General features: G+C 42.0%; 1 protein-coding gene across 6 annotated transcripts in view; it reads right to left on the reverse strand.

The window, feature by feature from the left end:
- The window catches only part of LOC125459720 (protein FAM184B-like), a 169,848-nt gene that overhangs the window by 40,396 nt on the left and 103,824 nt on the right, over nt 1-25,628 (reverse strand). For 5 of the 6 annotated variants that reach the window (XM_059646818.1, XM_048546519.2, XM_048546492.2 and 2 more), the window contains exons 4-8: nt 23,534-23,697; nt 17,803-18,009; nt 14,892-15,002; nt 14,665-14,805; nt 4,045-4,166 (exon numbers count right to left, since the gene is read on the reverse strand). In XM_059646818.1, coding sequence (XP_059502801.1) covers nt 4,045-4,166; nt 14,665-14,805; nt 14,892-15,002; nt 17,803-18,009; nt 23,534-23,697 — 745 coding nt within the window. The remainder of the gene's footprint in view (nt 1-4,044; nt 4,167-14,664; nt 14,806-14,891; nt 15,003-17,802; nt 18,010-23,533; nt 23,698-25,628) is intronic. The other variant, XM_048546509.2, reaches the window with a different exon arrangement.

Raw genomic sequence — 25,628 nt, forward strand, 5'->3', positions numbered from 1 at the left:
TTTCACTTTTTGATTCTGAACCAAAATCCTGAAAAGCTTCACCTGTTCCAGTCACAAATCGGTAATCGCTGTAGAACTGAAACACTACCAAAAACATATTGTGCACTCAGTAAAGCAGGAGATGTGCATCAGGTATCTTTAGTTTGTTGGTGTCCTCATTTTCAAAGTGCATATTGCATGATCAGTAAACCAGTTTCCCAACAATTCCCAAATTGATTTTTTCTTCTGCAGGGGTCCTCTTTTTTCATTGCTGCTTCCACTGGGATTATGCCCAATTCTGAAAGCCTGCTGGAGGGATGTGATTTTGGTTCATTTTCTGTGGGGTAACCAAATCAAAGTCCTTTCCTACTGAAGAAAATCTCCTGAACCAGCGATCTGTTATTGGCAGCCTGAACCAGGCAAGATGGCTGTAATAGATCAGAGTGCCTTGCACATTCCAGCAAAATTAGGATGGAATAATGAAGAGCCTTGTCCAGGATATGTTTCCCACTATGTGCTGAAGTGTTGCAGGATGAGCTGGAAGGGGATATTACCAGCTCATTAGCATCTGATATACTGGTAGGGGAAATGTGCAAACTCTTCTGGGAACATTTCTGGAGGACTAGATCATGTGACATCAAATCACAGATATTTCTACACACAGGTCCTTTGCCAAGTGACTGCCTTTATGGTTTTGCATGAGTTGCTGTCATGTAACAAGTTCCAAAGAATAGGAGGTCATCCAATGCAAGTGATGAGAGGAAAGCAGAGTGGGGATAGCCCTCCCTGAGATTTCGGGCAATTCTTGCCCAATACCCTGAAATTCTTTTGCAAACCCCTATCCCTGCCGCTAACAAACTCAGGACATAGCTATCACTGAGTTCACAGTCCCATCTCACGAAGATGAACAACTGAAAGTTCCCAGCTTTTGGGCAATGGAGATTTTGTTTTTACAATTTGCAAAGACACGTTTCTATCCCTGCAATAGGGCTACGCTTGTATTCAATTCAACTGCCAAGATGGCTTCTGTGATGCATTATTAGTAAAGTGATTTCCATTGCACAAGCGTTATTCTCAACTCACTGCAGCTTCTCACTTACCTGTGTGTTTTGTGCCTGAAATTGCAAACAAGTTTGGTACATAGCCCATAGTTTGCAACTTGAGTGTGTCTATGGTTTCAGGTTGTCCTTTGTATCTATTACCATATATATCATTTGATAAATGACTGTTGGCACAAAATCTTTGTATTGAGTGAGTGTGTGTCTTTATCACAAGCATTACCATTGAGAACCATGTGGCATAATGGAAATATAAGCCACTTTCTACTTTTTGTTATGTACCCTGAAAACACTAACATCATGATTAAAAACTGGAGGCAAGAACCTCCAGGAATTAGGCAACAGATTCTTTAAAACAAAGACATTGTGTCGTCCAAGCTCTCAAAATTGTTCCCAAATTGCCTTGAGGGCCTTTCAGTTCCTCCTGTACAGATGTTCTTCAGCTTTTTAATTCTGATGTTCACTGACACCACTTTTTGTTCTACCTTCTGTTCAATTTCACAATGACAACAGAAAGGAGCTTCCCATAAAATATTTACTCAAATCTACCTATGATCGCTAATTTGGCAGTACAGTACATTGGAATGACTAAGGATTGGAAGATTAAGAAGCATTACTAGATGTGAAAATAAAGTGGTCCTTTTATTATAAGAGAGAATCATGACTATTTCCTAATAACAACGGACCTTTTCAATAACACAGAATTTCTGTTGTTAATCAGTACCTACCCTTTTCAATTGATATTAGCTGCTAAAGCATATTATTTCAATTTGTGCTGAAAATATACAGCCTTTCATGATTACTAAATTGGTAGTGCTGTCTTTTGCTCAATTAAGTTGCTTAGCTCAGAGTTCAGTAATAAGTTACGCATCATTTACAAAATTGTAGTAACATTTTAACATTTCAGGCTGCATATTAAGTCATTCAAATCAATGCCCAAAGTTTTATAATTTTAAGCATGGGTCTTGTTCATGGGTGTACTGTGGTTTGTTAATAATGAACTAGTTGGGAGTTAGTTAAAAATTTGTTATAAATGAGAGAATGCTACAGCTAGTAGCTCCAGTTACAACATGAGATAGCTTTGAATGTGAATTAGATAACCATTCCCTGCACTTACCAAATTCATTTTCTTTTGATAAGTAGTTGGATTTTTTTTTTAAGTGTCCTATTTTATTCCTCTATTTTTCACATAGCAATTTCTTCAATTTCAATACTATTTAATTATGTTTGAAAAGTTTTATTTTTCTGCAAGCCTATTCATAGTTTTGTCATTTATTTTTACATTACAACACTTGCATGTGAAAAGTACTTTCTCAGCTTTAGGCAAGTCTGAAATTATGAAAGCTGTTATGTGAATGCATGTATATTTAAAGCAAAAAAATTTGATGTTGGTCATTTATTTCACACTGGGTTAGTGTAACTTGCACTAGTTCTTTTTCCATTGCTAACTGGTTTAAATAAAAAAGCGAGGAGAGATTGTTGACAATTACAATTACATATGAAAGATTAGTGAAAAAGAAGTAATGTAACCACTAGAAGCAGTGAATTTATAAGCAACATCTTTGTAAAATAGAGTGGCATGTGCATGGTTGAAGGTGCTTGATATATTTGTAATAGAGTTATTATTGAATGATGTCCTATCAAAGTGAAAACTGGAAAGAATCTGACTCACGCAGATAGAACATAGAACACAGAACACGGAACAGTACAGCACAGCACAGACCCGGCCCTTCGGCCCACAATGTTGTGCTGACCTGTTATCCTACTAAGATCAAACTACCCTGCATACCACACATTATACTAGCATCTATGTGCCTATCCAAGAGTCGCTTAAAAGTCTCTAAAGTATCTGACTCCACTACCACTGCCAGCAGCACATTCCACATGCCCACCACTCTGTGTAAAGAACCTACCTCTGATATTTCCCCTATACCTTCATTCAATCACCTTAAAATTATGTCCCCTCATAATAGTCATTTCCGCCCTGGGAAAAGTCTCTGACTATCCACTCTACGTCTCTCATCATCTTGTACACCTCTATCAAGTCACCTCTCATCCTTCTTCACTCCAGTGGGAACAGCCCTAGCTCCCTCAACCTTTCCTCATAAGACCTGCCCTCCTTTCCAGGCAGCATCCTGGTAAGTCTCCTCTGCACCGTCTCTAAAGCTTCCACATCCTTCCTATAATGAGGCGGCCAGAGCTGAACACAATATTCCAAGTGTGGTCTAAACAGGGTTTTATAGAGCTGCAGCAAAGCCTCACAGCTCTCAAACTCAATTCCTATGCCAATGAAAGCCAATACACCATGCGCCTTCTTTACAACCCTATCAGCTTGGGTAGCAACCTTGAGGAATCTATGGATGTGGACCTCAAGCTCCCTCTCTTCCTCCATGTGCTTCATTCTTTTTTTAAACTCCCCAACACTAGCTACAAATGGCATCTGCTAGTCATGCTTTGAAAAGCTATTTTTTAATTATTTCCAAAAAAGTAAAATTTGTTGCCAACACATAGTACAGTCTTTTGCTACTCATTTAGTTTCCCAGAATTAAGATTACACTTCTTTATATTGGTACTCGTCTGTGAGGACGAAGACATTTAAGGAGGTTTTGACTGCAGCATTTGACTTTATTTTAACTGTCTAATACATTCCTAATAGTGTCAACAACATTCTGAATCAACTTTCCAAACCAAGTAAGTATCTTATCCATTTAGCTTAGGACTGCAGATTCCAAAACTCCTGACCGACAACTGCATCAATGGATTTTTTAAAAAAAACGACAGTCAAGAAAATCAACTTCAAAAACTTTTCTTTTTCCTGAATACTCTAAACTGATATTAGCACTTTAACACAAAATATATTCAGAGCTGCTTACAAATCTGAATTGATTATAAAAGCAAATATATTTTGCAGTTAAGTTTCTGAGGTGATGACACAGACTTTATAGCTGAAGATAAGAAGTATATTTCAGGGAAAGAAAAGTGCCACTTTTTGTAGAGTGTAACATACCGTACTTTTTCTTTCCATTTTGTCTCTATCTGTTGTGATAGTTGATCCCTCATTTTATGATGTTCTTTTTGTAAGGATGAAACCAAAGCTTCATGTTGTTCCTTCTGCTGTCTCAGTTTCTCCTGACATGACAATATAAAGAGTGAAATGATCATGTGATTTTCTATTACCACTTAAGGGATTATTTCTTATTGGTTGCAATCAATTAAAGAGTATTTTTTAGAACTGTGTCATAGTTAAAAAGATAATTCTACAATTCACTGCTGAATATTTCAGGATTTTTATGGCGAAAGGAGCAAAGTGGAAGGATGCAAATTGACTTCTGAAATGGAAGGCTGAAGAGAAAATAATCAATTGGATTAGAAAAAAACACTCCTCTGATAGCTGGCTATTTGGTCTACTTGGCTTCGACAGTTCATATTTACATAGGGTTGTAGGTATTGGAAGATAATGGAGAGTTTAATTCCTCAGTCAGCAAACCTCCTGGTATCTGTTGGCTTATTTTGCACCACTTGAATTATTGTTACGATGGAAGAGTGCTGAACACCTTCAATGGGTTTACGTACTTGCATTCCTGGTTTCAGAAAATCCCATTTAATCAGGTTTCTCTACTCATCCAACTCTTCTGTGCTTTCTCTATTAAATGTCTACTAACGAATCCCTGGGTTTGAGAGACTTGGCACTGCCCACATTCAGAGAATGCAATTTTATTAATGGGTAAATGTTCAGTTTGAAAAATCAGGCATTCGCAGGTATTTCACTCTGACTTTGAACCATTAAATCTGCACAGGAAAAGGAGGCCATTTTGGCCAATTCTGTCCATTCCAGTTCTTTGCTAGAGCCAAAGATAAATCCTACTGTCCCATGCTCTCCACTTCTCACTTTCCCACGGGATCTACGATGATCCCTCAGGAGGCTAGTGCAGTTCTTCTCCAGTGGTGTTATACTATTCACAAATAATGAGTTCCTGCAAAGCTACAAATACAGAATCTTCCCAAGCCGGAAATCACCTCTTCCGACTCCGTTCTACCTTTTTCAATAGCCTTGTTTGCTTCTGGTGGAGAAAATCCCCATACAAATCTGGGACCTGTGTCTTGGCAGAATGCAATCCTTTTATGTGAATCATATCAGTGTTTTAGTAGAAGTCTGACATGTATGAATTAACCCCGGGTCTCCTTATATAGCTACCTCTTCCTTATGCTCTTTTGTTATTCTTCCAAATGTATTATTCACTCTTCACACCTTATTACATCTGCTGCTCTGTTTTTCCTGAAGTGTTTTAATGGTTAATTGCATTGTTTTCCAAACTATCTATTTTGTAGTTGTCAAGGAACTTCAAGATCCGTGTTCAGACATCAACATCCGCTGAGAACAAAGCCAACTTTAACACCAGGGCCTTGAACACACCATTGTAAACCTTTCTCCATTCTGAACAGCGTTTACTCAGCATTTTGTTTCCTATCTCCCGCCAAAGCTCAATTTACTCTCACTCCTAACATCTGGTCTTTTCTAGCAAACTTTACTGTGAAGTGACTTTGAACATCTCCTGAAGATTAATATGTTTGAAATCTAATTGATTCCTTCATCTACTCATTTAAGTTTATTCCATTATTAAAGTACACCTTTGACAAATCATTGATTAACACATCAACTTTCTAAATGGTCAAAAGTGTTATCTTAAAATATAGAACCAACTTACCAATTAATCCATATTACCCTTCAATGCCCCAACATTCTCATTTGATCAGCTCAGAAACAATAATATTGCACAGAATGTGGCCCATTGACAGAGTTATCCAAGTAGTTCCAGTCCCCTGCTCTTTGCTTGTGGCCCCAAAATATTTTCTTTCCAAGTATCTACCACATCAGGTTGTGTTTGGTTGCAGACGTTTCATCACCCTGCTAGGTAACATCATCAGTGCACCTCCAGTGAAGCGTTCTATCCCACTTGTTATTTATGTGCCTTGGTTTGCTGGGGTGGTTGACGTTATTTCGAGTTCTGTTTTTTAGTGGTTTGTATAAATCGGGTCCAGTTCAATGTATTTTTTGGTGGCTTTCTGGTTGGAATGCCCAGGCCTCCAGGGATTCCCTGGCACATCTGTTTGGCTCATGCTATTATGTATGTGTTGTTCCAGTCGAATTTGTGTCCTTCTTTGTCTGTGTGTATGAGGCCAGTGAGAATTGGTGCAAACAACAAGGCTGATGTTAATTGTAGCCACATTCGGGGTTCAGGAAGTGCCAAGTGAGTTATCCATTTTGGCTCCATCCTGACACCCCAGAATCACACATGCTAGTCTTCAGGCAATTTGTTCACTGCACTTGGTAAAAACTTTAAAAAGGCAAAGTCAATGGTTCTTTACTTCAAAGTGGTAGTACTCAGAACAAAACAAATTAGTGACACAAACACTGGCTAATGGGCGTGATATTGTATCCGTTACAGAGACATGGTCACAATGAGATCAAAGCCAAGAAACAAATATTCAGGGGTATGTGACTTCTCAAAAGGACAGGCAAGAAGGAAAGGGTGATGGAGTAACATTGATAGTACAGAATGAAGCAAGTACAATAGCATGAAATAATCTTCGATTGGAAAACAGAGAATCCATATGGGTGGAGGTCAGAAATAAAAAGCGAATTAAGAAAAATATCTGTATAAGAGAACTGAAAGACGATCTCATGGAAGTCAGAATTATTTTAAGTACAAGAGATCCTGCCACAACAGCAAATCTTCTGAGAGATGCCTGCTCTCAAGAATGCCATTGACATGTATAGTAACTGAGGTGGTCAACCGTCAGTTATACAGTACTAACAGAAGAATAAATGAGTTTTTGCATCATGCTGAGACACATTCCGGATCAAACAAGAATAGCATATCAGAAAAAATGACAACATACTTGCAGAAGAGTCAGCAGAAAATTAAGGCCAGAGTGCAACATATAAATATTGTGGGGGCACACTCCACAGGAAAAAGTAATTATATCCAGAGTGGGGAAGTAACACTATAAACTACAAGAGGTCTAATCACTTTGAGCACAGTTTATTTTGATATAAAGATGCAAAGTGAACCTATAAAAAATGGCCAGAGACATGTCATAGAACATAGAACATTACAGTGCAGGACAGGCCCTTCGGCCCTCGATGTTGCACTGATCTGTGAAACTAATCTGAAGCCCATCTGACCTGCACTATTCCATTATCATCCATATGTTTATCCAAAGACCATTTAAATTCCCTTAAAGTTGGCGAGTCTACGGTTGCAGGCAGGGCATTCCATGCCCTTACTACTCCGAGTAAAGAACCTACCTCTGACATCTGTCCTATACCTATCACCCCTCAATCTAAAGCCACATCACCTCGTGCTACCCATCACATCCGAGGAAAAAGGCTCTCTGTCCACCCTACCTCATCCTCCGATCATCTTGTATGTCTCTATTAAGTCACCTCTTAACCTTCTTCTCTCTAATGAAAACAGCCTCAAGTCCCCCAGCATTTCCTCATAAGACCTTCCCTCCATACCAGGCAACATCCTGGTAAATCTCCTCTGCACCCTTTCTAATGCTTCCACATCCTTCCTATAATGCGGTGACCAGAACTGCACGCAATACTCCAAGTGTGGCCGCACCAGTGTTTTCTACAGCTGCAACATGACCTCATGGCTCCGAAACTCAATCCCTCTACCAATAAAACCTAACACACCGTATGCCTTCTTAACAACCCTATCAACCTGGGTGGCAACTTTCAGGAATCTATGCACATGAACACAGAGGTCTCTCTGCTCGTCCACACTACCAGGGATCTTACCATTAGCCCAGTACTCTGTATTCCTGATACTCCTTCCAAAGTGAATCACCTCACACTTTTCCGCATTAAACTCCATTTGCCACTTCTCAGCCCATTTCTATAACTTATCTATGTCCCTCTGTAACCTGCAACATCCTTCCGCATTATCCACAACTCCAGACCGACTTTAGTGTCATCCACAAATTTACTAACCCATCCTTCTACGCCCTCATCCAGGTCATTTATGAAACTGACAAACAGCAGTGGCCTCAAAACAGATCCTTGCAGTACACCGCTAGTAACTGAACTCCAGGATGAACATTTCCCATCAATCACCACCCTTGTCTTCTTACAGCTAGCCAATTCCTAATCCAAACCGCTAAATCACCCTCAATTCCATGACTCCGTATTTTCTGCAATAGCCTACTGTGGGGAACCTTATCAAACAGTTTATTGAAATCCAAAGACACCACATCAATTGCTTTACCCTCATCCAACTGTTTGGTCACCTTCTCAAAGAACTCAATAAGGTTTGTGAGGCACGACCTACCCTTCACAAAACCGGGTTGACTATCCCTAATCAAATTCTCTTATAATCCTTTCCAACACTTTACTCACAACCAAAGTAAGGGTCACTGGCCTATAATTACCAGGGTTGTCTCTACTCCTTTTCTTGAACAAGGGGACAACATTTGCTATCCTCCAGTCTTCTGGTACTATTCCTGTAGACAATGATGACAAAGATCAAAGTTAAAAGGTTCTGCAATCTCCTCCCTCGCTTCCCAGAGAATCCTAGGATAAATCCCATAATTCCCTGGGGACTTATCTATTTTCACATTTTCCAGAATTGCTAACACCTCCTCCTTATGAACCTCAATCCTGTCTAGTTTAATAGTCTGTATCTCAGTATTCTCCTCAACAACACTGTCTTTCTCCTTTGTGAATACTGACGAAAAATATTCATTTAGCTGCTCTCCTATCTCTTTGGACTCCACGCACAACTTCCCACTACTGTCTTTGACTGGCCCTAATCTTATTCTAGTCATTCTTTTATTTCTGACATACCTATAGAAAGCTTTAGGGTTTTCCTTGATCCTACCTGCCAATGTAGGTAGACTTCTCATGTCCCCTCCTGGCTCTTCTTAGCTCTCTCTTTCGGTCCTTCCTGGCTAACTTGTAACTCTCAAGCGCCCTAACTGAGCCTACACGCCTCATCTTCACATAAGCCTCCTTCTTCCTCTTGACAAGAGATTCAACTTTAGTAAACCACGGTTCCCTCGCTCGACCAATTCCTCCCTGACTGACAGGTACATATTTATCAAAGACATGCAGTAGCAATTCCTTGAACAAGCTCCACATTTCAATTGTGCCCAGTCCCTACAGTTTCCTACCCCATTCTATGCCTAATTGCCTCATTATAGCCTTTCCCCCAGCTATAACTCTTGCCCTGCGGTATATGCCTATCCCTTTCCATCGCTAAAGTAAACGTAACCAAATTGTGGTCACTATCACCAAAGTGCTCACCTACCTCTAATCTAACACTGGCCTGGTTCATTACCCAGTACCAAATCCAATGTGGCCTCACCTCTTGTTGGCCTATCTACATACTGTGTCAGGAAACCATCCTCCACCCATTGGACAAAAACTGACCCATCTAAAGTACTCGAACTATAGCGTTTCCAGTCAATATTTGGAAAGTTTAAAACCCCATAACAACTGCCCTGTTACTTTCGCTCCTATCCAGAATCATCTTTGCAATCCTTTCCACTACATCTCTGGAGCTTTTCAGAGGCCTATAGAAAACTCCCAATTGGGCGACCTCTCCTTTCCTGTTTGTAACCTCAGCCCATACTACCTCAATAGAAGAGTCCTCATCAAACGTCCTTTCTGCTACTGTAATGCTGTCCTTGACTAACAATTCCACACCTCCACTTGTTATACCACCTTTCTTGATCTTACTGAAATATGTAAACCCTGGAACCTGGAATAACCATTCCTGTCCCTGCTTTATCCATGTCTCAGAAATGGCCACAACATCGAAGTCCCAGGTTCCAACCCATGCTGCAAGTTCACCCACCTTATTCCGGATGCTCCTGGCGTTGAAGTAGACACACTTAAAGCCACCTTCGTGCCTGCCAGTACACTCCTGCGACCTTGAAACCTTATTCATGACCTCACTACTCTCAACCTCCTGTTCACTGGAGCTACAATTCAGATTCCCATTCCCCTGCTGAATTATTTTAAAACCTCCAGAAGAGCATTAGCAAAATTTGGCCCCCAGGATATTGGTACCCTTCTGGTTCAGGTGTAGACCATCCTGTTTGTAAAGGTCCTACCTACCCCAGAATGAGCCCCAAATATCCAAGTATCTGAATCCCTCCCTCCTGCACCATCCCTGTAGGCACGTGTTCAACTGCTCTCTCTCCCTATTCCTCACTTTACTAGCATGTGGCACGCTTGGTTTGCTCTAAGCTTCCACCCTACCTCCTTGCATTTCTGCCTGACATCCCCATCCCTATTCCTACCTATGTTGTTGGTCCTTATGCCTGTCATTAGAAGATTCTGATTAATCACTATGCACCACACAACGATTAGCATAATAAGATTCAAAAGTGATAAGTGGTTGGTGAGCGTTAAAAATGATGATTGCAGAAGAAGAGCCAGCCACCAATGATTCATGCAACATGATGAACTTTGCAGAACTACATGAAGTAGCTTAACAAAAAAATGAAGCCCTTGAGGCAATATAATATAATAATATTCACCCCAAGGGGACAAATAAATCGGTGTTTCAATCAATGGTGAGAATGAAGATCTGGAGCTCCAGAAACCTATTAAGCTAAATACACCCATCTCGGCTGAAGCAATAGCCCTGCGTTTGCCAGAAGAGGTTTGAAATGTTTGGCAGGCCACAAAGCCACAGACTGCTGAAAGGATCCTGGAATGTTACAAAGAGGTTCTTGCAGGTCTTGATGACTTTCTGATGAATACTATCTAAAAGTATATAACAGTATGTGAGACTTTGTCAGTATCTGTTGAGGCGAGTTACAGATGCCCTAAATTCCAGCTTCAAAAACAGGAGAAGAACCAACAGCCCCATTGACTTAAAGACCTTAAAAAAAAACAGGAGGCCAAAAAATTGTTTGAGAGGAGCTGGCAGCAGAAGAGGCAGTCATTGCAGAATGGCAGAAGAGGATGCGTGATTTGAGAAGAGAATGGAATGAGAAAAAAGAGATGCAACTGAAGATCTTGAAGTTAATTTCCTGGGTCAGGTATGAATGAAAAAAAAGGACTGCACATGGATTCTGCCAAGATAAGAGCTGTGTGTAAAAATGATCAACAGATGTGATAACAGTGCAACCATGTAGCAAAATTCTTGCCTAATGTGTCACCAGAATGTGAACCCCCACACAAGCTCACAGCTAAGCTTGGACAATGATATTACAGCATAATTCAAGATACAGCTTCAAATCAAACAACTAGCAACAAGTGTTCAACATGCTCTGGAGGTCGTCAATTCAGCAAAGATACGGGATCTGAATCAACGCATCATCTTCCGCCACCTGCAATCTGACCCCACTATGAAGGACATTTTTCCCTCCCCACCCTTATCTGCCTTCTGGAGGGACCGCTCTCACCGTGACTACCTTGTCTACTCCACACTCTCCATGAGCCCCACCACCTTCGGCACTTTTCCCTGCAACCACAGGAAGTGTTACACCTGCTACACCTTAGCCCCATCCCAAGCCCCAAGAAAACCTTCCACATTAAACAGATATTCACTTGCACACCTGTTAATGTGGTGTATCGTATCCACTGTTCCCGATGTGGCCTCCTCTACATTAGGGAATCCAAGCAGGAACACCTATATTCGGTTCGTGACAAATGACTGCACCTCCCAGTCGCAAACCACTTCAACTCTCGCTCCCATTCTGTAGACAACATGTTCTTCCTGGGCCTTCTGCAGTGCCACGACAATGCCACCCGAAGGTCACAGGAACAGCATCTCATTTCGTTTGGGAGCCCTGCAGCCCAATGGTCTCAATGAGGACATCACAAGCTTCAAAATCACCCCATTCCTGGCCTCGTCTCAAAACCAGCATAGCTCGTCCCCGCCTTCTTGACCTGTCCGTCTTTTCTCCCACCTATCATAGCTCCTCCCACCTCACTTATCAACCCCCACCTCCTACCTACCAGCCTCATCCCTGTCTCCTTGACCAGTCCATCTTCGCTTGACTGACCAACCCTGATCCCAACTCCCCACTTACACTCACCTTTACTGGCTTCATCCCTGCCTCCTTGACCTATCCATCTTCTCTCCACCTATCTGCTCCTTTATCCACATTCCATCATCACCTCTCCCCCTTTATCTATTTCAGAATCCCCTTTCCCTCTCCCATTTTGAAGAAGGATCCAGACCCAAAATGTCAGCTTTCCTACTCCTCTGATGCTGTCTGGTCTCCTGTGTTCATCCAGCTCTGCACCTTGTTATCTCAGATTCTCTAGGATCAGCAGTTCCTCCTATTTCTGATTGTGAAAGACATGTGTTTTGCACTATTCAAGCATTTGTCACAGGGACAACGTCATTTTAGGAAAGAGTAGATACCAGATAAGCTGCTAACATTAACTTGCACATGTGCCATTAGATTCCCTACAGTGTGGAAACAGGCCCTTGGCCCAACCAGTCCACACTGCCCCTTGCAGCATTCCACCCAGACCCATCCCCCTATGACCCACACACCCCTGAACACTATGGGCAATTTAGCACGGCCAATCCACCTAACCTGCAAATTTTTGGACTGTGGGAGGAAACCGGAGCACCTGGAGGAAACCCACGCAGACACGGAAGGCAGGCTCTTTGCTGTAGTCTTTAACTGTCCCAGAACGTTCGAAATCCCCCAAGAAACCCAATCCTTCAACCTTCACCAAGCATCAATTTCTTTATAATTATAACAACTATAAGGCAAGCAATCATGCAAATGTAATGTCATTTCTTTGTGTATCATTCTTGTTAATTATCTAAAGATGACCTGCTACAGTTACAGTTGAACTTTAAGGTTGAAATTGTTAAATGGTTCTTATAGGTTGCTATTTGTGAATAACCATCAGTAAGCAAAATAACCATCAAGTTGAAAACTGGTGTAAGGAAGAAGACTAAAAAAGAAAACTGTGTCAAAATATATCAGAAATTGCCAAAAGAAAATTGAAATATTTGTCAGGCAGCATCTTTGCAGAGAATTGAGAGGTCACTCTTGACATGAAACTGGGCAGGAATTTAGAGTAGGTGACACGGTGTTATCTGGGGCTCAGTTGGTAGTCCCCTCACCTCTGAACCAAAAGTCCTTGGTACAAGTCCCACTTCAGGGCTTGAGGATATAAAATCCAAGGCTGACTTTTCAGTACAGTGCTAAGGGAGCACAGCATTGTCGGAGAGGCTGTCTTTCTGAAGACAAGTGGAAGGCCCATCTGCCTCTTCTAAGTTGGTATCACAAATCTCTGAGCGCTATCACAAAGAGAAGCAGGAGAGTTGTTCCTGATATCCTGATTAATAACTATCCTTCAGTCAATATCACACATACAAAAGCAACCAGGTCATTTAGGGCGGTATGGTGGCTCAGTGGTTAGCACTGCAGCCTCACAGCACCAGGGACCCAGGTTCAATTCCAACCTCGGGCGACTGTGTTTGTGTGGAGTTTGCACATTCTCCCCACGTCTGCGTGGGTTTCCTCCGGGTGCTCCAGTTTCCTCCCACGGTCCAAAGATGTGCAGGCTAAGTGGACTGGCCATGCTAAATTGCCCATAGTGTTCAGGGGTGTGTGGGTTATAGGAGGATGGGTCTGGGTGGGATGTTTCAAGGGGCAGCATTGGGCTGAAGGGCCTGTTTCCACACTGTAGGTAATCTAAAAATCTAATCTGATAATTTCTACTTTGTTAAGAACATTTTTAACAGAGTTGCTGTCCAATCAAACGCCAGCAGTTCTACATTCCAGACACCACTACAAGGAGCTGTACATTCTGTAGGCAATGCTCTGAGACTTTCACCAGGAAACATTGCTGACTTCTTGGAAGTGGATGCGTGAGGCATGTGGGCAGAGGTGACTATCAGGAAGCTAACTTGCTTCATTAATCTGCATCCCCTGATCAGGCTCTGTATGCCTCTGAAAGAAGGACTCTTAAGAGGCCACTTGAAAACTCTACAGAGTTTAGGATAGTCTCTGAGCCATCACTATATCCCATGGTCTAAGGGATAATGATCTCGGGTAACAAATGGGTGGTGCCACTGACCCCTGGGGATTAATGTTCCCACTGGAAGGAATGTACTGTGCAACATTCTCTGTAATTATGTGATTCCACCAATCATCCAGCACCATGCGGCAGACTCCATAAAATCCCAGATATTAGGTCCTGTTCATTTTCACATATCTTTTACCGTCTACAAGTTTTGTCATTCTGTTTATATTTCAGATTTCTAGTATCAGAAATGGTCAAACTGCATTTGAAGGCTGCTCCCAGTCCAACTGTTTAAGTTTACCTAAAACAATACATTTATATTTTCTGTAAAACCTGCTGGAAGCTTGCTAGTTGATATGCAACTTTGGGGTATATTTGTCTTCATTCTAAATTCTAGTTTTACCGACAGCCTAATAAAGATCTGTATTTTCAAACGGCAGCTTTTCTATTGAATTCATGTAAATATTGACTGGCTTACAAATATAACATTTTACAGTATTTGTTGTGGAGCCCCAATCATTTTTACTGCTGCTCCCTCCACATTCCAATAAACAACAAATTTTACCTAAATTACCATTTCTCTGAATCACTTTCTCTTGTTTTCCCCACCTGCAGCTCTGAGATCTGGTTAACTGCCTGTTCTTGATCCTGCAGTAACCTCTCGTGGCTCTCTTTCATGTTTGTCGAAGAAGATTCAGCTTGTACTGTGTCCTTTTTGCTCTGCTTCATTAAGCTGTCCATCCTGGAAATCTAGAAAGCCAAACAAATTCTGAGTGAGCACCATTTAATTGAGTTAGTCCTCAGCTACAGTAACATTTGGCTGTATCAGCACTGACCTGCTGTAGTGAGTCCTGAAGTTTGTTGTAAAGCTTCTCCTTTTCATTTTCTAACTGTTGTCTTTCGTTCTTGACTTTGATGTTAATTGCATCTAATTGATTCTGTAGTTCCTGCAATAGAGATGTCAATTATTACTGAAATACCTTACACCATCATTTCATGGAATAAAATTTCTCTGAAAGTATTGCTCAAAATAATGTTTCACTGTAATAACCTGAAGTTGACACATTTATCTATACATTTACACTCCCTAAATATGTTGCTGTATTAAGCTCCCTGACAGAGATGCTTTCTTAACTAAGTTTCATATCTATTGTCACTAGAAGTCACGGCCTCGTGTCAACATTTAGTAGAAAATGAGTTGAAGTACAATGACCTGGTATTACAAGAGGTCACACCCAATGAAATTCATGAATTTGATGCTCAGTGCATCAACCCTGATTCACTTTAACAGTTCAGTTTTCCAAAGGGCTGCTAGATGAAGTAGCACAAAATAGCCAAGTGTTAGAAATGGTACAAGAAAAAAATAATACAAGCTAATCTATTCTGTTACGAAATAGATCACCTCCAAGCTCCAATCATCATTTCACATTGTGACATTTGTCTTTTCCACATTACACAAGCCTAGGAACAGAGGAATTGATGGAGCTGAGAAAGATCACTGCTGTCCATTTGGCCAGGGCTAGTCTGAGTAGTTGGCAATTTACCACAAATTTATAGGCATCCTTATATTATCGCAACAATTTGTCAGAAGTCACATGACACCAGGTTATAGTCCAACAAGTTCATTTGAAATCACAAGTTTTCAGAGTGTTGCTCCTTCGCCGGGCGGACTCCATCTGATGAAGGAGCAGCACTTTGAAAGCTTGTCAGAGTCCTACAGCATGGAGACAGGCCATGTGGCTGAAGCTGGCCCAAGCTGACCAAAATGTCCATCCAGGCTAACCCAGTTTCCCTGCACTTGGCCCATACTCTTCTAAACCTTTCCTATCCAGGTATTTGTCCAAATGCCTTTTAAATGTTGTTAATGTACCTATCTCAACCATTTCCACTTGCAACTCGTTACATATGCATATCACCCTGTGTAAAAAAGTTGCCCCCTCAGGTTCCTATGTGTTCTTTCCCCTCTTACCTTCAACTGATGCCCTCTAGTTCTTGATTTCCCAACTCTGGGAAAAAGACTGAGTGCATTTACCCTATCCATGCCTCTCATGACACTTCTATAAGATTCCCTCTCAGTCTCTTATGCTGTAAAGAAAACAGTCCTAATCTGTCCAACCTCTCCCAATAACTCAGTCTCTTGAGTCCTGGCAACATCCTTGTAAATTTCTTCTGTACTCTTTCCAGTTTACTAACATCACTCCAAAGCAAGGTGGTCAAAACGCAACATAATACTTCAATATTCACCAACGTCCTTTACTACGACAACATAACTTCCCAACTTCTACATACAGTGCCCTGACTGATGAAGGCCAGTGTGCCAAAAGCTTTCTTTACTGTCCTGTCTACGTGTGACTCCACTTTCAGAGAACAGTATGCCTGAACTCCAAGGTCCCTCTGTTCCACTGCACTCCTTAAGGTCCTACCATTCACCATGAAACTCCTACCTGGATCTGACTTTCCAAAATGCAGCACCTCACACTTATCAATAATAAACTCTATTTGCCATTTCTCGGCCCATTTCCCCACCTGATCAAGATCCTGCTGTAATTTCAGATAACCTTCCTCACTGTCCACGATATCGCCTATTTTAGTGTCATCCTCAAACTTACTAATCATGCCTTGTACATTCTCATCTAACTCATCAATATAGATAAGAAACAGCGATAGGCCCAGCACCGAGCTCTGAGACACACCACTAGTCACAGGCCTCCAGCCCAACTAGCATCCTTCCACTATTACTCTTTGCTTGCTACCATCAAGCCAATTGTGTATCAAATTTGCCAACACTGCCTGGGTTCCACGTGATTTAACTTTCCAGAGCAGCCTACCACGCGGAATCTTATCAAAGGTCTTAATGAAATCCATACACACTACGTCTACTGCCCTGCCCTCAACAACCTTCCTGGTCACTTCATTAAACAACTCTAACAAATTTGTGAGGCATGATCGCCCAGGCACAAAGCCATGCTGACTGTTCCTAATCAAGCCCTATCTTTCTAAATTCATGTATATCTTATCTCTCAGAATCTTCTCAAGTAACTTGCCTGCCACAGATGTTAAGCTGACTGATCTATAACTCCCAGGTTTTCCTTTGCAGCCCTTCTTGAACATTTGCTACCCGCCAATCTTCCAGGGCCTCACCTATGGCTAATGACGATGCAAATATATCAGCCAGAGCCCCCACAATTTCTTCTCCAGCCTTTTGCATTGTTCTTGGATATACTTGGCTGGGACCAGGAGATTTATCTGCCTTCATACATTCTAATTCTTCTAGCACCTTCCCTACCGTGATATAGACAGTCGCTAAGATAATGCCACTAATTTCTCAAGTCTTCATGCCTTTCTCCACAGTAAACAGAGGAGAAATATTCAACAAGGACCTCACCCATCTCCTGTAGGTCCATGCATACATGTCCCCTCTGGTCCTTGAGGGGTCGTATTCCTTCTCTTTTCTCCTGTCTAGTTATTCTTTTGATTTCAAGTAAACGTGTCTAACCTGGTGTCGTATGACTTTTGACCTTGTCCACCTCAGTCCAACAGCGGCACCTCCACATCATGGAAATAATTGGAGCATACTGTTCTTTTAAGATCTGTCCGGACACTTTTTCCCTACTAGCCTGGAGGAGAACACAATCAAAACTCAAAACTAGGCCCCTTTGTGTTTATATAATGTGTGTTTATAGGAATCAAATGTCACTATGGTACATTCAAGACAAGTACGGATAGCAGTTAACTTGGAGCATGCACCTTTTGCAGTTGCTTTCTTTCTAGCTCCATTGAGGTCTGTACTGCCTTGATTTCAGTGGTGTGTTTCTTTACCAGCTCCTCCAATCCTTTCATCAACTGTTCCTTGAGGCGAAGCTTCTCCTCTTCAGCCACTCGTTTCAGTTTCTTCAGCTCCTCCTCGTGCCTTTTTTGATACTCTTCTTTCTCATGAGTGAGAATTTCAATCACCTACAACGCAGAGAAAAAACCTTTTTGCTTCAATGGCATAAATAATGTTTCAAAATGGGGAAATGTATTCAAATAAACTACCAACAAGCCACAAAAACCTTCTTAAATAAACAACACCATTTTGCGTCCACGGAGTGCATTCAACTTAGTGAAACATCCGAAGAATCGACACACCAACAAAACATTAATATTTAGCATCATGTCAAATTTTATGGGACATTAGGATATGTTACAATATCAGCTACAACCTCAATTTTCCAAGAAATTTTAAAAATTTACAGGTGAATTAGACAGAAGATCCAAAGAATTGGAAAGAAAATGATCTCAAAGCTGGCCTCTCTTCATCTGTTATGGCACTGAGATCCTGGGAATATTTTCTTTTCAAATGGATTCAGAAATTAATAAACTTCATTTATAAATTACATTGTCCATCTCACTATGAAGAAGTCAAATATTTTATTCAGAACTTGGTAATTCAACTAAGCTAAATGTAATACTGAGTGCCATGTAATCAGATTTCACTGGGATAAATATCCAGCAATCTGCCTAACCAGAGTTGGAATTCCTTACTGGGTAACTACTGAAACACTGAAGACCATCAAAGCAACTTGCTACACATTACACTTGTTGGACAATAACGCGAGGGCATTGAGAGGTTCTCCGTCTCCCATGTCTGTCTGGATGCTAAGGTCATTTCTTCGGGCTCCGTCCTGGCTACTTTGCATCAACTCCCAAAAAAGGTCAGCCTTTTAAATGGTCATATAGACAAGCCCTAACTTTCACTGAAGTAAAGAAACAGCTATCGTCTCCTAGGGTGTTGATATCCAATGATCCCGATCCCAATAAAGTTCCGTATTCATATGTGATGCCTCCCTTTGTAGCATTGGGGTGGTATTAGCTCATAGCTGGCCCAATGGAAATGAATGCCTATTAGCATATGCATCCACCACTTTGGCTAATGCAGAGGGTAAATACGCCCAGATAGAGAAAGAAGGATTGGCGGTCATATTTCAAGTCAGGAAGTTCCACCAATACCGTTATGGACAAAAATTTGTGATCATAATGGACCATAAACCCCTACTTTGTCTGCTTAAATAGGACAAGGCAGAGCCACCCAAAGCTTGGGATGCATTTAGCGGTGGGCTCTAATGCTAAGTGTGTACAATTACAAGTTAGAACACCGTCAGGGACACCAATACCTGACACAAGGCTCCACTAAGCAAGAGAGACAGTTTGATACAGCAGATGAAGTTTGCTGTAAGAATCAGAGAAATGACCCTGCATGGGTAAGAAGCAATATTAATGTGAGATCAGACCCAGTGAAGTATTAAGTTCAGGTAGCTGCGAAGGTCCTGAACAAGCACATGGACTATATGAATGCTGCACAAGTGACGCAGCAGCAAAATGTGCCGTGCCCCTGAGAATAATTGGAAAGGCAGCTGGAACCCATGGGATCAGTCTCCCTATCAAACATCAGTGAGTCCTCTAGATCAGAGATGGAAATAAAGGATGCTGCCCCCCTCCCCCAACCCCTGTCGATGCCTTTGCCACTGAAGAAGAGTGAAATTCTACCGAGATGCACCCAGCAGAAGAAGCAAGCTCCCATGCGTTATACTCTACCTGTATTGGGCACTGAGTTGTCTGAACCTTACTCAGTGCTAAACCACCCCAGGATGCTCTCCAAGAGAAAGAACGGGCAATGTCCTCAGGCAGGGGTGGGCGCAAGATGCAGTCATTCTAACAAGGTCAGCCCAGTGGACATCATAGCAGACAAGTTCCCTGATTGGAATAAATTAAATAGCTCCAAACAGGGACCCCTGACTGACAGGTAAAAAGAGGCATGTCAAAGCTTCTGGCACTCTAAGAGGTGACTCTGAAAAGGCAGTGCTAAAGTCACGGAGTGTTCATAAGGAATGACTTGATCACCGGATACTGGTGCCTGTGGATTCATTTCATTTGTTGTCCATTCTTAACTAAACTTGAGAAAGTAGTGACAAATTGTTTTTTTGAACTGCTTGTCCATGTAAAATGTTCCCTACAGTATGGTTATCGAAGTGAATTCCTGGACTGGCAGGGTGATATAGTTCCAACTCAAAATGGTTGAGAGTCAGAGTCTGAGGGGAACTTGCAGACTGTGGGGTTCCTAAGCATCTACTGTTCTTACTCTTTAAGGGGGCAGAGATTTGAATTGTGCAGGCATTCTGCAGCCTTTATTCAATTTGATTGCATTCACTTCCGTTGCTTGTAAATAAAAGCTCCTGTTTGGAATTGTCCAATTGCTTGCCTATTTGAGATGTTGCCCAAGTAGAAAACGCAGAAGACATGAAGGATAATTTTTTTTAACATAGAGGGTGCTTTACATGTAATGACCTTCCTGAGGAAGTGATGCATGTGGGTGCAATTACAATGTTTAAAAATCATTAAGCACACGAATGCGAAAGGTTTGGAGGGATACGGGCCAGAAGCAGGCAGGTGGGTCTGGTTTAGTTTGGGATTATGTTTGGCATGGACTGGTTGGACTAAAGGGATCTGTTTCGGCGTCATATGGCTCTATGTGGGTCTCGAGTTTAGTTGACAGAGTAACAGTGTCTTAGATAGAGTGGTTAGATGGGATTTGGCTAATACAGGTAAACTGAGTGGTCTGGTGGTTAAATAGCGATAAGGGTGAGAGGCTGGGCTTGTAAGTGTTGAGGAAGTGTCAGCGTATCGTGACAGTGTAGCTGTGTGGCTGCTGTGCCACTACTTTGCGGTGACGGGCAACAGCACATTGCTGAGTGGCATTTAAAGATGGCATGGCTCTTTCAGCAGGTATCTGGTGATGGCGAGTTCTTCTGGGAATGGCAGTTGACGGAATGGGGCTGGAATCAGATGGGAGGTGCACTTTAGGGGCAGGGCAGGTCATTAATGAAACAAGTTTGGTAAGATGTAGTGAGAAAGGTCATTAGGCCGCGCAGAGGGAAATCCTTTATAAAACTCAAAACTGACAGCCAAATATAATGTATCAGTCCATTGTGTATTCGCTTGCCTTGACCACCGTTCCACTCAATTACAAAGCTTTTCTGATGAAGGGTCTAGGCCCGAAACATCAGCTTTTGTGCTCCTGAGATGCTGCTCGGCCTGCTGTGTTCATCCAGCCTCACATTTTATTATCTTGGATTCTCCAGCATCTGCAGTTCCCATTATCTCCCACCTTTCAAAACCTTTCGGTTATGAAGAATAGGCATACCAAACTCAAAATGTTAACTCTCTTTCTCTCTCTACAGATGCTGTCAGAACAGCTGTGTTTCTCCAGCATCCACACTGTTTTGCCTTTATTTACAGAATGAGAGAGAGTTTGGCTAACTAACAATTGGAGTCATACAGGTATACAGCATGGCAACAGACCCTTTGGTCCAACCAGTTCATGTTGGCCATGTTCCCAAACTAACTTTGTCCCACTTGCCTGTGTTTGGCCCATGTCTCTCCAAACCGTTTCTATTCATGTGCTAACGCAAATGTCCCTTAAATGCTGTAACTATATCTGCACCTGCCATTTCCCCAGCCAGTTCATTCCACACACGAACCACTCTCTGTCTAAAGAACCATTGCCTCTCAAATCCTTTTTGAAACTTTCTCCTCTCACCTTAAAAATATGCTCCCCACGTTTTGAATGCCCCCAACCCTAGAGAAAAGACGCTGGCTATTCACCTCATCTGTGCCCTTCATGATTTTCTAAACCTCTGAGCAGTCACCCCTCAATCTCCTACCCTCCAGTGAACTGGAGAGAAAGACAGTCTACCAAATGATAAAGCCTTCAGGGCAGAACTGACAGAAGGAACTCTATTAAAATAAACTGAGGAATGTTAAGGAGCTGAAAGACAGCAAGTAGTGATCATAAGGAAATCATGACTGAAAAAAAACTGAAGTAGAAAGTTAATGCATTCTTCAACCTTATCAGGATGAAAGAACACGTGCAACGAAAAGTTTACTCACCGAAAGGATTGAGGGACAAGTTATTTGAAGAAGTATTTATCTGATATTTTTCAATCAATTTCATGACGAAATTGAGAGAACATATCCAGAATCAGGAGTTCCACTGAATATAGACTAAAAATATAGATGATTACACAATAGGGTACATTAGGGTAATTGTTGCATCTGAAGGTTGAAGATTCTGGCAACTTTTCTGCTGAAGGCATGTGTTCAAACAATTGTGAATCCTTTTTATTGTCTCCACAGTACATAGGTAAAGTAAACAGTCTTAAGAAATAGAAAATGTGATATCCATATTCAAAGGAATGGGGCATCAAATTATTGATCTGAGACTTTTCTACAATACAGAAAGTATTTGTTAGTATTATACACGATATATAGACCAATTGTGGGGCATTAGTTTCTGAAAAGAGCATGATTTTGAGAGTGGACCATAATAGCAATCTAATTTATTATCTTTCATTGATGCAACGACAGACTCATTTCACAGGCGGAAGATGGTGGATATTATGTGTCTACATTTCATACATTCAGATCTTACATGTTCTTTGGGGAACTGACGTAAGAAAAGCTATTTCTAGAAGATTGTTTTTGTGCTGTTGTTCTTGTCTTTCTGTTTGATTTCTGTTTATGTCCTGAGGAGACTTTGTACCATGTCGACAAACATTGCCTCGTTTTGGTTTTGTAATATTACAAAGGATGGATTTCCCAAAGGCAACTTCCCTTAATTTACTTGTTGGTGCGATAAGCAGGGCAAGTAAGAGGGACAAAGCTGCAGTATATGCTAATAGTATCTTGTTAACTTGTTTTTTGTTCGTTCGAATATGCACATCTTTGGCAAGACTAACATTTGATGTTCTTCACAGGCCATTTCAGAGGAAAATTAAGAGTCAACTATATTCCTGTGGACAGAGATAATGGGAATCGCAGATGCTGGAGAATCCAATATAACAAAGTGTGGAGCTGGATGAACACAGCAGGCCAAGCAGCATCTCCGGAGCACGGAAGCTGACGTTTCGGGCCTAGACTCTTCATCAGGCCCATCAGCTTTTGTGCTCCTGAGATGCTGCTTGGCCTGCTGTGTTCATCCAGCTCCACGCTTTGTTATCTTATATTCCTGTGGATCTGGAGTCAGAGGCCCCAACTCGGACACCATTTCTTCCCTATCAATGATAGTAATGGTGACTATACCTTGAAACTAAGACCAGCTTTTAATTCCACATTTTATTAATTGGATTTAAATTCAAGTCAGCTGGTATGGTATGGTATGGATTGACCCCATGTAATCCTAGTGGCAGTTCCAATGTCTTCGTTTAAAATGAGACTCCCTTCTTCTGACAAACCTCATTCCATTTTTCTGAAGTGCTACTTTGGACGTGCCTTATTTAATTAAATAAATTACTTTAAACCACCTTCAGCCACTGAATGCTTCAGCATCACAACAGTTGCATTCGTAAAAAGCTATCAAGTTTAGAAGTTCTAAAAAGGCTTGATGACATTAGGGTTAAATTATGTGCAAATAGGTTGCACAAAAAAATGATTTCAGTCATACCTGTGTCAGCTTTTGAACATGTTCACCTTCAGTATCTTTACTGTCTCGTTGTCGCTGCAGTTGGCCCTCTGCTAACTTTTGCCTTAACTCTGACAGATGGGTTTTTAGGTCATCCATCTCTGCCTGAGCACTGTGTCCAGATATGGATAATGCCTTATTCTCATCTAGATGTGAAAATGATAGATAATATCATAACTGGATGATCAGATAAAAGAGAGAAAGAGTAACTAGTTTAAATGTATAGTTCAAATGTTACTTTCAATTCACCTATAAATAATGGTCTTGTAGATCTGTGCTGCTTTTTCAAGTCTTTTTTTTAAGAAGGCTATAACTTTAAAGACAATAAAAGATCATTTTCTTAAGCACGTGACCCAAAAAGCTGGTCATCTATTTGAAATATCTATCTAAATTTAGAGTGTACTGGCACCACTAGCATTAGTATCTAATATATGCAGTATCATATCATCAGTGCCGTGAACACATATCTAGCCCTATTTAGCAGCATATTTATTCCACATACTCATAGCACAAAATTTCAACTTGGTACTATTTATTTATAGATTCAGTACTGAAGTACAATGAGATGTGTACAAGCTGCCATTCTCTGGTGCCATCTTAGAGTACAAAAGACAGAATTAGAAAAAAAACAAAAAGCAGAAATAAAGGAAACAGGCAAAAGAAATTGAAACACCCAGATCACTCCACTGCCTCCACAATGAGTCCTTTCTGCCAGAAAAACAAAAGCCACAAAATCCAATTCTCTGAGGAAGGGTCACTGGGCCTGAAATGTTAACTCTGAATTTTTCTTCACAGGCGCTGCCAGACCTGCTGAACTTTTCCAGCAACTTTTGTTTAAGGCCATCCCTCAATCGGCGAACACTTAGGTGCCCTGAATCCGTGCACACCACTGCAGGTGGAACACCATTGCCTTCGCCATCAGGTGGCCAGGCTCAACCATGTCCTACAGCCACACCGCTGCTGCTATTCCTTACAGCCATGATGCCTCCGCCGTTGTCTTCGCCACCGCGAGTCTAAGCTGGGCTGATCTTGGCGATGCTGCCGCTGCTGCTGAAGCTACCGGGACTGAACTAGGTGTCAGCTCGATGCTGGGCCTGCCATGGTTGAGGCAGCTGGTGCCTTGGTCTGACTTAGGTTGCTGCCAGTGCAACTTCCTGGGACCACCACTTCAGCAAAGTAACCTGCCGCCGCTGACACCACCACCACCCCCACCCCCCAGCCCCGCAACACGGGGAAGAAAGCGCGCCCCTCTGCTGCCGACAATCCGGTCAGCAGTTTGTGGCAGTGATAATGGGAACTGCAGATGCTGTAGAATTCCAAGATAACAAAACGTGAGGCTGGATGAACACAGCAGGCCAAGCAGCATCTCACGAGCACAAAAGCTGACGTTTCGGGCCGAGACCCTTCATCAGAGAGGGGGATGGGGAGAGGGTTCTGGAATAAATAGGGGGAGACGGACCGAAGATGGAGAGTAAAGAAGATAGGTGGAGAGAGTGTAGGTGGGGAGGTAGGGAGGGGATAGGTCAGTCCAGGGAAGACGGACAGGTCAAGGAGGCGGGATGAGGCTGGTAGGTAGGAAATGGAGGTGCGGCTTGAGGTGGGAGGAAGGGATGGGTGAGAGGAAGAACAGGTTAGGGAGGCAGAGACAAGTTGGGCTGGTTTTGGGATGCGGTGGGGGAAGGGGAGATTTTGAAGCTTGTGAAGTCCACATTGATACCATTGGGCTGCAGGGTTCCCAGGCGGAATATGAGTTGCTGTTCCTGCAACCTTCGGGTGGCATCATTGTGGCAGTTCAGGAGGCCCATGATGGACATGTCATCAAGAGAATGGGAGGGGGAGTGGAAATGGTTTGCGACTGGGAGGTGCAGTTGTTTGTTGCGAACTGAGCGGAGGTGTTCTGCAAAGCGGTCCCCAAGCCTCCGCTTGGTTTCCCCAATGTAGAGGAAGCCACACTGAGTACAATGGATACAATATACCACATTGGCAGATGTGCAGGTGAACATCTGCTTGATATGGAAAATCATCTTGGGGCCTGGGGTGGGGGTGAGGGAGGAGGTGTGGGGGCAAGTGTAGCACT

Source organism: Stegostoma tigrinum, chromosome 1 (assembly GCF_030684315.1).
Source record: "Stegostoma tigrinum isolate sSteTig4 chromosome 1, sSteTig4.hap1, whole genome shotgun sequence".
NCBI classification, from domain to species: domain Eukaryota; kingdom Metazoa; phylum Chordata; class Chondrichthyes; order Orectolobiformes; family Stegostomatidae; genus Stegostoma; species Stegostoma tigrinum.